The sequence below is a fragment of the Artemia sp. Qi Xiang Cuo genome, chromosome 12 (assembly GCF_049724085.1).
Source record: "Artemia sp. Qi Xiang Cuo chromosome 12, ASM4972408v1, whole genome shotgun sequence".
Lineage (NCBI taxonomy): Eukaryota > Metazoa > Arthropoda > Branchiopoda > Anostraca > Artemiidae > Artemia > Artemia sp. Qi Xiang Cuo.
Genome location: NC_142805.1, coordinates 10,678,267 through 10,692,124, shown reverse-complemented (window position 1 = coordinate 10,692,124; position 13,858 = coordinate 10,678,267). Strand labels below are relative to the sequence as shown.

At 35.5% G+C, this 13,858-nt stretch overlaps 1 protein-coding gene across 1 annotated transcript in view; it reads left to right on the top strand.

Annotated features, from left to right (window-relative positions):
- The window catches only part of Chc (clathrin heavy chain), a 119,204-nt gene that overhangs the window by 68,188 nt on the left and 37,158 nt on the right, over window positions 1–13,858 (top strand). Inside the window, exons 13-16 of the mRNA XM_089098413.1 lie at window positions 2,134–2,399; window positions 5,215–5,449; window positions 10,582–10,911; window positions 13,128–13,320. Coding sequence (XP_088954539.1) covers window positions 2,134–2,399; window positions 5,215–5,449; window positions 10,582–10,911; window positions 13,128–13,320 — 1,024 coding nt within the window. The remainder of the gene's footprint in view (window positions 1–2,133; window positions 2,400–5,214; window positions 5,450–10,581; window positions 10,912–13,127; window positions 13,321–13,858) is intronic.

Sequence of the window (13,858 nt, the reverse complement as noted above, 5' to 3'; positions counted from 1 at the left end):
GCAAAGCTCTTTCGTTCATTAAATTGGTGGCAAAAGTCATTAAATTTGTCTTTAATTGTATTTTCTGGAATGGAGAAAATTAGAAGTGACGCTGTTTGTTTTTGGCGAAAACAGAGGCAGCAAAAAAACTGCAATTAAAATTTAAAGAAATTTGCAGTCATTTTTTGCAGTGTTTTTGCAGTCATTAGTGACCACTGCTTTCCTGTAAAGTACCCAGCAGTGCTGAATGTACTCTCCCTCGATACTGAAGTTGCAGGCATTGAGAGAATGCCTGTATGCAATTTCACTTAGCTCCCGATAACTGTAAATGTAGTCGTTCTAAAATTCTAGCGAATCAGAATTATTATTCCCTGATCTTTGTCTCTTGCTCAGAAAACAGGAAACTCTCCTTATATGCCCTGATTATATTTGCTGCTCCCCGGGCAATAGTTAAATTGCTTATATTGTTCGCATTTTGCCCTGAAGATTTCATTTGTAGCTCAATTGTGTCGAAATTTTGCAAACAAACTGTCTTTTTGATCAGGGGTCCCTTGTGATCCATTTTGGTTAGTCTTTGCCTTAGTAGGAGTGATGTCCAAATGAAAAGACGTTGAGATCTGTTGGATGTGAACGAATTGTTCTGCACTTCTTTGCTCAGAATGAATTGCTGGAGAAGCGGGGAGATGGACTGCTTATTTCATAAGTTCCAGGGTTCAAAAACTCAGCTCTTGTGAAGAGTATTATATCAAAGTTAGGACAGGCAAAAAAATTTCTCCTTAGCTGAACAGCTAATAACTCAGCCATGATACTGGAATTTGGTGTCTGACAAAATAACTGCAATGCGTTGATCATCAGCACAGTTTTACTTGCCGAAGCATAATTATACACACTAGCTATCAAGCTGCCTGTTTGAACGGACGAAGAACCTCGATGACAGCTTTCAAGATAGACCACTCACTGTTGCAATGTTTTGGCTCCCTGATTTTAGCGTCTGAGTTGCGTCGTGGCTCTATTCGAGAACAATACGTTTATATCATGGTAAGAGTAAAAGTCATCATACTAAGAGTGCTGTTCCATTGAACATTCATGCCGTTCGTTATAGATGGACTAAGATTATATGTCTTGCAGGTAGCTTCAAAAATATCACGGGGTTTAGAGGACACTTCCAGGATTCTAACCCGCATTCGTGTTTTTACTCGTGCTGCTCCCAGCGTCAATACTTAACTAGAGACCGCTTGATCTAGGTACTGAGTTCCCATTATGGCTGTCAAGGTCTAGATTTTTTAATTCCGAGCTAAAGGCATCATCGTTGCTGCAGTCAGTGTATCCAATTCCTTCGGAGAGCTATTGGCTTTCCAAGATCAACCAATTGGTGCAAATTCAATTAAGACTCCTTTAGTTGATCTAATGATTTTCACAGGGGCAAATCTTTTCTTCAGAATACGTAAGATCAACGCTATTTGTTTGATGACAAGTATCGAAAATGTAATAAGAATAGCTAGACTGAGTTACGATGCTTATCGTAATCAAAACAAAGGAAATGAAGAAAATTGATCTAAGAAAAAGAGACAGCAAAAATGGTACGAAAGAAACGGAACAGAAACAGTAGGGAAAAACAGCTACCTTTTTTCTGTTTTTTTTTTTTTTTTTTTCAGTTTTCTCCAGAAAACGTTAGTTAAAAACAGAAATAGAAAAGGTGCTGACCCCTACTTTGTAACCATACAGAACGAAGCCTTTCGTGTTAGGCAACATTCGTCAGTTGTTTCAGTTGCTGTTTTATTTATACAACTAAGAATTTTTATTAAGCTTTAATTACAGTAAACCAATACAATATAGATTATTATTGTGTAAAAGACAGCCTTAAAATTTCGGAAACCGTATAGGGTAAAGGTGACTGGTATCGATGTACCCATTTTTTTTTATTATTTAGAATCCAAGCACATGTCTTTGGCACACCTTTAAAATCAGCAATTTTGACAAAACATTTAAAGTTTAACTGTTATCATGTCTGATACGCACATTAACAATTTTTGTGTATTAACCCAATGGAGAAACATCAAAGTCCTTTTATCTAAATTTCTGGTTTTATATAGCGTATATTGACATTATTTCTTTCAAGTTCTAACTTTGTTTACTAATCGTGTTCTTTTTCAGGTAAATCCATCACGGCTGCCCGTTGTTGTTGGTGGCCTTCTAGACGTCGACTGCTCAGAAGATATAATCAAGAACCTTATTTTCGTTGTCCGAGGTCAGTTCTCCACAGATGAACTTGTTGCTGAAGTTGAGAAGCGCAACCGCATGAAGCTTCTTTTACCATGGTTGGAGGCTCGTGTTCACGAAGGCTCTGTTGAGCCAGCGACTCACAATGCTCTAGCTAAGATCTACATCGATTGCAACAATAATCCAGAGAGATTTTTGAAGTAAGTAAATTCTATTTTGTTAATTATGGTAAGTAGTGGCACCTTCGTAAAAATGGTAAAATGACGCAACTGCTTTCGATCAATGGTATAACTTGCGGCAATTCAGCCCGGAGTGAGTGCTAAATTATTTGTCGGTTAATGTTAGATTAAGCACTGTTTTGGCTTATTAAGAACTTTGGGGGTGAAAAACGTTGTTTCTAACGCGTTTTCTAATTTTTTGTTACTATTGGCTGCGGTTAGTCCTTAACTAGGTTGCAGCTACCGTTGCAACCATGATGAATAATTGGAGGCATGAAGAAGTTTTGTCACTATATCATTTGTGTAGTTCCTACACGTATAACTTCCTGGATGTTGCTGGAGGTTGCAGCTACTGTTGCAACCATGATGAAGAATTGGAGGCATTAAGAAGTTTTGTCACCTTATCATTTGTGTAGTTCCTATATGTATAACTTCCTGGATGTTGCTGGAGGTTGCAGGTACCGTTGCAACCATGATGAATAATTGGAGGCATTAAGAAGTTTTGTCACCTTATCATTTGCGTAGTTCCTATATGTATAACTTCCTGGATGTTGCTGGAGGTTGCAGGTACCGCTGCAACCATGATGAATAATTGGAGGCATTAAGAAGTTTTGTCACCTTATCATTTGTGTAGTTCCTATACGTATAACTTCCTGGATGTTGCTGGAGGTTGCAGGTACCGTTGCAACCATGATGAATAATTGGAGACATGAAGAAGTTTTGTCACCTTATCATTTGTGTAGTTCCTACATGTATAACTTCCTGGATAGACGTGCAAAAATGTTTGCAGAAGTAAAAGTTTTTATGTTTTCTAAATAATTTACTTAAATTTTGGTCTCTTTTTGTCTGTCTGTGCATCCTGCCAAAATGCGCAATGTTAAGGGTGCAAGAGATTGAAAGTACAATGGTTGAAGATATAAGATATCGGTGATGCGGAAACATCCAAAAATTTTAAGGAAGATATTCTCAAACAAAATATAATTTTCGGGAACATCATTGAACAAGGTTGAAAATTACTACCTCTTTGTGATAATTTCTTTTTTTTTCGCTGAATTTGGTAATATCTTTGCCGTCATTTGTTCGTTCCTTTTCACAAATCTTCCAACAACATATAATCCATCCAACAACATATGCGGAACAACATATGTACTCTCACTCAATCTCTTACTTAATATGCACTCTTACTCAATATGTACACTCAATCGGTGATGCGGAAACATCCGAAAATTTTAAGGAAGATATTCTCAAACAAAATATAATGTTCGGGAATTTGGTGATTTCTTTGCCGTCATTTGTTCGTTCCTTTTCACAAATTATCCAACAACATATACATTTTTCTTCTTATTTGATTATTTGGCGATGCATGATCTCCCTGCAATTGTTGGCCCTTTGGCAGCTGAAATCAAACTCCGGGTCGCGTATTACCAATCAGAGATCAATTCCCTGCTGCATCTAGCCTGGCAATTCCAAGCTGTTATTTCTCAAAACTTGTTTATGTCCTTGTGTTTTGATAGTAAGTTAGGTACTAAACGAAATGTTCTTTGAAGATCACAAGGTTTGTTATATTCTTGTCCTATTTCGGGTTTATAGTTGGTTGCGATGTCTAAACGGTATTCTTGACACTCACATCCACAAGGATAATAACCTTAAATATATTCGTAAGTATATTATGGAAAGAGCATCAAAATTGCTGATATTCTCATGGAATTTATTAAGGAGGTATATCTGTCTGTAGTGTGTGTATATTCTTCTCTTTCATGTAGAACTAGACCTCTTTCGTGTGGCACTAGGTCAATTTTGTGTGGCACTAGGTCTCTCTTTTGTGTTTTGTCAGGTCTCTTTTTCTGGTTCGCGCCCGTTTTCTGATATGGCATTTTTTTTTATTTAAAAAAAGAAGCAAATTCATTTTTTGTTTTCGTAATTGGTGCAAATATCTTTTTTGTATTCCGATTTTGATCCGAAATAGGCATCTACTAAAAACATTGCAATTTTTAAATTACTCAAAACAAAGGCTGGAGTAGATCGAGAGCTCGGTCTGATTTGGTAATTAATTTTTTAAATTATTCAAAACAAAGGCTGGAGTAGTTCGAGAGCTCGGTCTGATTTGGTAATTAATTTTTAAATTACTCAAAACAAAGGCTGGAGTAGATCGAGAGCTCGGTCTGATTTGGTAATTAATTTTTTAAATTACTCAAAACAAAGGCTGGAGTAGATCGAGAGCTCGGTCTGATTTTCTGCTAAATTAACTTTTATGATGTGAGGTGTTTCGAGTTATAATTTCTATTTCTGTTTATTTGTGTTCATACGCGTGGTTGTCTCCAGTTAGATCTTTTCTTTTCCTTTCTTCTTTCGCTTCTCATCGTATTTTGAATGCATATAGGGTTTAAACAACCTATTGTAATTATTTTTAGTTTGCGCTGAGTTCCGCAGAATAGCTTAAAGCTTTCCATTTGAAAACATAACGTAATTGTTAATGATAAGATAAAATTTCAAAAAATGGAATATTCTTACTGAAAAATAGATGGTGGACTTCTTACCTCTACAAACAAGCATACGCTTAACGTCTGTATATTATGTTCCTACATGTAATTACGCAATGTTTTCCGAGTAAATCGCTTGCAAGTAATTCGATTTGAGGAAAAAGTAAACGAAGTAATGACCGAAGTAATTTTGGAAAAGATAATAAGTTTTAACTACATCATTTTAGCTATTTATCTTATTCTTTGTTTTTTTGTATATTTTTATATGATGAATTTGTTTCTATTTTTATTTACTTCTTTACTTTTTTGCAAAATAGAGAAAACCAGTTCTATGACAGTCATATTGTCGGCAAATATTGTGAGAAACGTGATCCACACTTGGCCTGCGTTGCATATGAGCGTGGGAAGTGCGACATGGAGCTGATCAATGTCTGTAATGAAAATTCCTTGTTCAAGTCAGAAGCGAGATACTTGGTAAAGCGCCGTGATCCTGAACTATGGGCTGAAGTTCTTCTGGAAAGCAACCCATATAGAAGACAGCTTATTGATCAGGTACTATATTTATTTCTCACATAATTGATAATGAATAGGGTGAATATATCATCGGGAACAGATTCTTTTAGCTCTCAGCGGTACTAGGACTGTAGCAGTGGTGGATCCAGGGGGGGGGGCGAGGTGGGCGCCTCCCCTAGCGTAGTTCAGAGTAGTGTAATTTACTTAATTAACTCAAGTTTGCGTTAATTAAACTTACTCCTAACGCAAGTTTATTGAATCGACCTATTTTGCGCCCTCCCCCCTAAAATATTTTTTTATCGGATCAACCTGTTTTGCCCCCCCCCCCTCTAAAAAAAATCCTGGACCCGCTCCTGGACTGTAGTTCTTCGTATTGCTTTAGTTAAATAGCTATCGCAGTACTAAAAAAAGAACACTAATTTATGCTACTCTTACAATTACAAAGGAAATAGAGAATAAAAAAAAGGTCAATTGTTAAATATGCTTAAAAAATATGGCACGAAGGAATTTACGAACTTGTTCGTACGGCACTTAACAGGTTGTAGTTTATTGTGATGCCTAGTAGTTCCGCTGATCCGTACAGACGGTGGAAAAGTAGATGGGTATTTCTAGTTTGCTATTGGCGTTTTTCCAAATTTTATTATTAAATCATGTCTTCGAGCGAGTGCTTAATCTCGAAGAGATGCTTTTGAACTTGGAAGTGCTTAATATGTAGTAATGTAAGATGTAGTAGGATTAATATGTAGGATGTAGTAAAACATCAGTAGCAGTGACCGTCATGATGACGGTCACTGCATATGTGACCGAAATATCTGGTATTTTTTTGTAAATTTCCATCACTGTTGGTGAAACAGTGTCCATTAATAGGATTTTATCCCTATTAGAAATTTTATTTATCGTCATGGAGAAGGCAGTGTGGTCTCCGAAATTATCTCTTTAACAATTTCCACGTCTTAACTTCATCTTGGAAAAAAAGTTCTACAGGGGTTCAAAATACAAGAGAGATCGGAAAGAATGAGTTTTTTAGACATTGTGGGAGTTAAGGAAGATTTATTAGTAAGGAGGAGCTAGAAAGGAAAGGGAGGAGCTAAAAGGATTGACAAATTGTAAGGTCACAGGGGCTGGTAGCGTAATAAATGAGTTGATGGCTACCAAGTTACAAATAAGATACTGGAGCTTCATAGTGCATTCAAGTATATAATGATTACTTATCAGATAAGTCCTATTCCTTATCTAGTGGTCCACGAGACGTTAATGAGGTTAAAGGCTAAGAGTATCTTTACTTGTAACGATCTGGATTAGGCGCTGTATAAGTTAAAACCTGTTTACCCCTTGAAAATGCAGGATTAGTGAGGATAAGTGACATCACATGTAAATAAACTGAATATTTTCAAAAATGGAAAAATATACAAAATTTTAAGCAGAAAACAAAAAGGGAACTAGTTGTGAAATTGTGGCAAATCTTCAAGCATTTGTAAATAAGATATTTTTACAGTGAAGTGTACATGATTAATGTTGTTATTTACTTAGGTATGTGGTTGCCTTACTTCGTGTAATGGGAATTTCGTGGAAGGGTGTAAACAGGGAGGCTTTAAATAGATTGGGATGGAGGAGAGCGTGCGTAGCTGTGTTGACCTCGGGCGGCTTGGTGCTGCGATGAGTTGTTAGTAGTAGTAGTAGTAGTATGTGGTTGCCGAGTTGTCTTGGTAGGAATGACGAATGTGACGGTGAAATTCGGACTTAAGTTATTTCAGTCCGAAGTCCCCAATAAGTTTCCAAGGAAACCAGATGAAGCTGGTCTTGACCTTCATAAGAAGTAAAGGAAGAGCCAAAGATATTTTTACACCCTTTTTTTGAATATTCGAAATTTTATATTTCTGGTTTTTGGTAAGCAAGGACGGCAAATGAGAGACAAGCTTACTAATGGGTCGAACGTAACAACCACAAAATATTTCTTAAACTAATCGTAGAAATACTAATTCTTTTAATAAGAAAAAGATTTATTACAGAAAGCTAGCAGATTTAATTGTTTTAGATGAATGAGAATAGAGTTTAAAGTCATTGTCTAAGTAAACGTCTAAGAGTATTAGGGGTATGAAAAAAACAACAACAAAAAACAGGAAGCTTCAGCAATATTTATTTTGCTAGTGCTGGGATGAGGAATTGAAAGCGTCTTAAAAATATAAATATTATTATATTCTATATATATATATATATATATATATATATATATATATATATATATATATATATATATATATATATATATATATATATATATATATATATATATATATATATATAATAAACTATAAGTGGCACTATTGAAACTTTGAAGGGCGGCAATACCACCATTAGCCATGGTAATTTCTCTCCGCTTTAAATTTGTCTTCAAGATAAATTGTAACAGTTATGCTGCTCGGGCAGCGTGGAGTGCTGCTCGGGCAGCGTGGAGTGCTGCTCGGGCAGCGTTCAAGCCGATTTTAAGAAACAAAGCTAATTTGTGAAATAAAATCTACTTGTCTTTCAACTGAAAGCCGGTTGGGGATGATGCTGGAGGGTCCACCATTTCACTTCATGCCTCGAAGCATACAAATCAGAGGGTGTTTTAGGACAGAGCACTTGCCCCTGGCGCAGAAATTTTGGGAGCGCAAAATTTCAATATTATTAATAACAAAAATTCATTAAAATTTCAATAAATTATTAATTAGTTAATTACTTGAAAATAATTTTCCTAACAAATTAAAGTTTTGTTAAAGTTTGACCCAAAAAGTTTGTGGGATTCAAGTGGGGGCAATCAGGTTTTTTTCTCCGGGCACAATAGAGGCCAGAACTGCCACTGATACAGATTAAAATAGATATATCATTCTGCCTCACACTCGGAGGAACATACCTTATTTTCGGATGAAAATTGGTAGAGAGAGGGCTAGGTTAGCTGGAAGGCCTGAAGCCCAGCTTGGGCCTTAAATCATTCCAATAAAATATTTTGCACGTTTTAGACTTGGATAAAGTTCAGATTTCTCTTAAATTGGTAACTGGGAAACGAGAGTTGATGGAAGAGCTCCAGTCCACTTTATCTCTCCAATCATATAGATTGAAAGTCCTTTTTTATTCTGTTTCATAAAAGCTGTAGTATGCTAACTATTCTGTTAAAGATATAACCCTTTGCCAGGAGAAGCGGGACTTTGTAAGAGCTAGGCTCTCGATTTGTGTTCCGTTAATACAGACTGAAAATCCTTACATTATTCTGCTTCTACCACCATGTAACGTGCCTACGTTTAGGCTGAAAAGTTTTTATAAAGAGGCGGAAGTTCCGGTGGGCTGCGGAAGCTGCGGTGGGTAGGGGCTGTCTTTGTGCCTCAAATACTGTAGATATATATAAAATATATATAAAATATATATAAAATATATATAAAATATATATAAAATATATATAAAATATGTATAAAATATGTATAAAATATAAAATATATAAAATATAAAAATATATAAAATATAAGATATATATAAAATATATAAAATCATATAGATTACCAATAGTTACACGTTTTCGATCAACCTGGCTAAGTTTTTGCTAAAAAGCTGGAGACTGAAAGCAGAGTTTAAATGTACAACGGACCCAACATTACAGATTTTATATATTTGCATTGTAACGATTCAAACAAGATGCGGCATGCCTACCTTTGTGCTAAAAAGCCGGAAATTTTGAGTGGCTTCAGGCCTTCTCTGAGTCTCCAATCACGCTGGCTGGAAATCCCTGTGTGAGTTTGGGTATATCTATGCGGAATATTTGTACTAGTACTAGAAAGTTAGTGGCTGGAGGACTAGGATGATGTTCACGGCAATATGTCCACTACAAGCCTGTAATAGTACAGATTTAAAATGTGGATGTGATTTTGCTGAAAACAAAGTGTAACTTTTTCCTTTCTGCAAACAAATTGGGGAGACGGAGGGGGGTTTAGTCTGAACAAGCCTTTTTTTGCCTCCAATCACATGGATTAAAAATCTTATTCTTCTGACTCGAATCTGTGATTTCGGTTCCAACAAGCTGTAATATGCCTACCCTTGCTCAAAAAGGTTGGTGGTGGAGTGAGTTGCTTATTTCTGCAGGTTATGTAGGCTACTTCACTTCTCCAACGAGACCGAGTAAAAATCCTCGCCTTATTCGGGGTCAAACAAGGTGTGTCATAATTTCCTATCTGCTGAGAAGTTAGCAGTAAGATGGGGTGCCGGCTGTTTCAGGGGTCATGGCCCTCTAATAATGTAGATTGGAAATCCTTTCATGGCATTATATGAGCAATCAGCGCTCCATGTTTGTTGTACCAATTCTCGAGGTTCCTGGGGAAGTTACGTTTTACCGCTGACTAGCATGAAATAATGATTAGCGATAAGTTCCTTGAAAATTGTCTACATTGTGCTTGTTTGCATACTTCTTCTGTTTCATATGTAAATTTATTGGGTTTTCAGCCTCCTTTTAAGATGAAATTTAAACGACATCTCAAACTGATGCCACAATTGTGGAGAATTGGGTTAAATGTCATCAGTCGAATAGCTCATTTGTGATTAACCTATGTTGAATTGTATGAATGGACCTATTTGACTTGATTCTCCTGCTGACTTGGCGCCAGCGCCGCAAGAGCAGACACTTTCCTTCTCTAGTAAACCCGATCTTGAGCCGCCGCGGTTGCATCTTCAGGTCTTATTCTTGCCTTGTTTAGGAAATTATGTAGACTATCGGACCGTCTTGTTCTGGGGCAACCGCGTGGTCGTTTCCATCCTGCGACCACAGGATGGAAATTATGTACGATGCGACAGTAGTTTTATCCTGGCATTTGGAGGAGGTGGCTGTTCGTTTGGCAATTTGTTGGGGAAATGGAATCTGCATCGTACGGGACAGGAGAAGCCTCCTCCTCCCCTCCGGTGAGGTACCAGCGAAGTTTGAATTGGGTTTTATGTAAATTAATGTATAATTGAGCTTGTCATGCACCTGTAAAATACTTAAGAAACTACTTAGAAAATACTTAGAAACTTAAGAAAATACTTAAGAAGGTTAAAGATAGCTAACTCGAGATCCTGACATTATGTCGGTAACTGAAGGCATTTATGACAGCCAATCTAATGAAAAGTCAGGAATAATTTATTAATAAAAAAAATAAACATCTTCTTTGCAGGTTGTACAGACAGCATTGTCGGAAACTCAAGACCCTGACGACATATCTGTAACTGTGAAGGCATTTATGACGGCTGATTTACCCAATGAGCTGATTGAGCTCCTAGAGAAAATTGTGCTTGATAATTCAGCATTTAGTGATCATCGCAATCTTCAAAATCTATTGATTTTAACAGCAATCAAAGCAGATCGAACTCGCGTCATGGAATACATCAACCGGCTAGAGAACTATGATGCACCGGACATTGCCAATATTGCCATTCAGTCTCAGCTCTATGAAGAGGCGTTTGCTATTTTTAAGAAATTTGAAGTCAATACCTCCGCTATTCAGGTAGGACTTTTACGCTTAAAATTCTTGACATTATTTTCTAGTTTTTACATGAAGTTTTTAGGTTTTGTAGTAATAATATGGTAGATTCTCTAAAAATTATTAGGTTTGTGAACGCTCGACAAGCTTTGCAAAGATTTGCATTTTTGCCAAAACTAGGTTGTTTACAAATCTCTCAACTGATATCTAGTATATATAAAAAAAATTGTAGTTCGTGTTTAATTTGTTTTTAATTTTTTGCCTAGTAAGTATTCACCAAGTTAAAAAAAATGAACTCAATAATTATTTAGTAAAAACTAAGTAAAAAATTATTCGAATTATTGGATAATAGTATTTGTATTGGTCAAATAGTATTGGATAATAGCATTGGTCAATAATAGTATTGGATAATAGGATAATAGTATCCTTGGGACGGTCAAAGTTGAACATGACAGCCTTTAGATTGCGCGCACGTTTAAGTTTTACTGAAGACATGATGTACTTTTCTTTAATCTATTTAGTGGTGATATTAAATCATAATTTTAAACATTCATTAAGTACAAAGAATGCAAAAATGACCAATTGCATATTTACTGTTTATAAATTCACCTTTCCCCCGATTTACGACAAATTAATTGAAAATTTTTTTTGTCATCAAAAGTTCTGGGTTCCTACATAATTTATAGCATTTTTCATGGAATATGACGTCATATTACTTTAACGGAATAAATTACATTGCTAACGAGTAAATACATTAAATTCAATTTAAAAAACAAATTATTTACAATAAAATTATCAAACTTAATCGAAAATTAACAATACTGCAGCAATTTTCCCGGTAATTTGTGGCAGTTCTGTAATAAGATACATCATTGGAAGGATATCTTGTCAGAAAAGTAGATGATACAATAATGCTAACAAGTGAAAAAAAATTACTTTGTCCTTACCACTACTTCTACTACTAACAACTCCTCGTAGCACCAAGCCGCCTGAGGCTGACACAGATACACCTCCTCCTCCTCCATCCCAATCTATTCAAAGCCTCCTTTTGCATCCTCCCAGGAAGTAAAGGTACCACCCACCTTTACATACCGACATGTGAAAAAACTACCTTGCCTTTGATTAATAAAAACAAGGTAAATACTATGACATGCTATTTTTTGCTTTGTAAAAATACTGTTCAACCAAGTTAAAAAAATGAAGTCAATAATTATTAAGTAAAAACTAAGTAAAAAATTATTATTTACCTCGATAAATGTTTACGCTGATAAACTTTCCTTGCGACAATCAGAGCTGAACCTGACAGCCCTTAGATTGGGCACACGTTCTAAACCACTGCGCCGTCACATCAATCTTTTTAGGGCGTTTCGGCTGAACAGTATTCTTAATTATGTTTTACTGAAGAGATGATGTACCTATCTTTAATCACGTTAGTGTTGATTATTTAAATCATAATTTTAAACATTCATTTTGTACACAGAATGCAAAATGACCAATTTTTTATTTGCTGTTTACAAATTCACCTTCCCCCTAATTTACGACAAATTAATTGAAAATTGACTATAGTTATCGCTAATTTAAAAACACTTCATGAAAAAAAAAATTGTCAAGCGGGAAATCGACATTTAAAGTTGATGATTTAAAGTATGGTTTCAGTTAATCTTAATGGTAAAGGTTTATTGCGAAAAAAAATTATGTTTTTAGCGAAAGATAGCCTGAACTCATCAGCGTTTTCTATTAGGTTGATCGTTTTTTCGGCCAATTGCATTCCAATCTTTATTTTTCACATGGGTACCTACATTTTTCTGTTTTACTGTTTTTAATTTTTCTGTTCTACATTTTTTCTTTTCATTTAGTTGTGTTTTCTGTTTTCACTTTTAAAAAATTCAAAACTGACTTAATTCTCCTGCTGACTTGGGGGGGGGGGGGGTTTACACACAAAAAAACTAAAAAAACGCATAAAAAATTTGTTTATATCCATTTTTGTTAAGTTTTTACGAGTCAAACAAACATTTCGGGGGGGGGGGGGTCAATGTAGGTACCTGCCCCCAGAATAAAACTCTGACAAGAAGAAGTAGTAATTGTAGAAGTAGTAGTATGCTCATATTGTCTTCTGGTCTGTCGAATATACCCCTCATCATACCCTGGAAGTTTTTTTGTTGTTGTACTAAGCAAAGTTCATAATAGTTTATCAATAATGCAGTTTTAAATTCTTTTCGAATTATCCTTAACATTTACAGGTGCTCATCGATCATACTCGTAACTTGGACCGAGCTTATGAATTTGCTGAACGATGCAATGAACCAGCTGTTTGGTCTCTGCTAGGCCGTGCTCAGCTGACCGAAGGTTTAGTTAAGGAGGCAATCGACTCCTTTATCAAAGCAGACGATCCAACGGTGTATATGGATGTGGTTCAAACTGCACATTCAACGGGTATTAACACTTTTTTCCCCGCTTTTATCTTAATCTTCTCCCCTACTTCTATCTTTGTTCCCTTTGAAGGCTGGCGTCGTGTGTTTTGTATTGATAGATTATTTGTGTCTATAAATTATTTGTATGAGGATATATATGAAAAGTCGAAAAAAATCGAAAAATATGTAATAAATTGCTTTCAGATGGAATTTTTAGTTTAGTTAGAACAGATTGGCTTACCGAAAAAAGAAGTTTTTTAAGTACTTCAATTTGCACCAAAAAGCATAAAAGTATGTTGAAAGACCGAATTTTGTTATTATTGGCTAAATTCTTTAGAATTCCATTGTTTTTGGTCTATTTTTCCTGCATGAGACTTTTTTTTTTTTTTTTTTTTTTTTTTTTTTTTTTTTTTTTTTTTATAATAAGGGCAATAATTTTTAAGCAAATTTTAAACCAAGTGAACGAAATCAGATTTCAAAGAGCTTTGATTGAAACATTAAATGGTAAATTGGAATTGCGTAGGAATTTTTTTTGTTTAGTTGTTTTTGAATTTGACTTC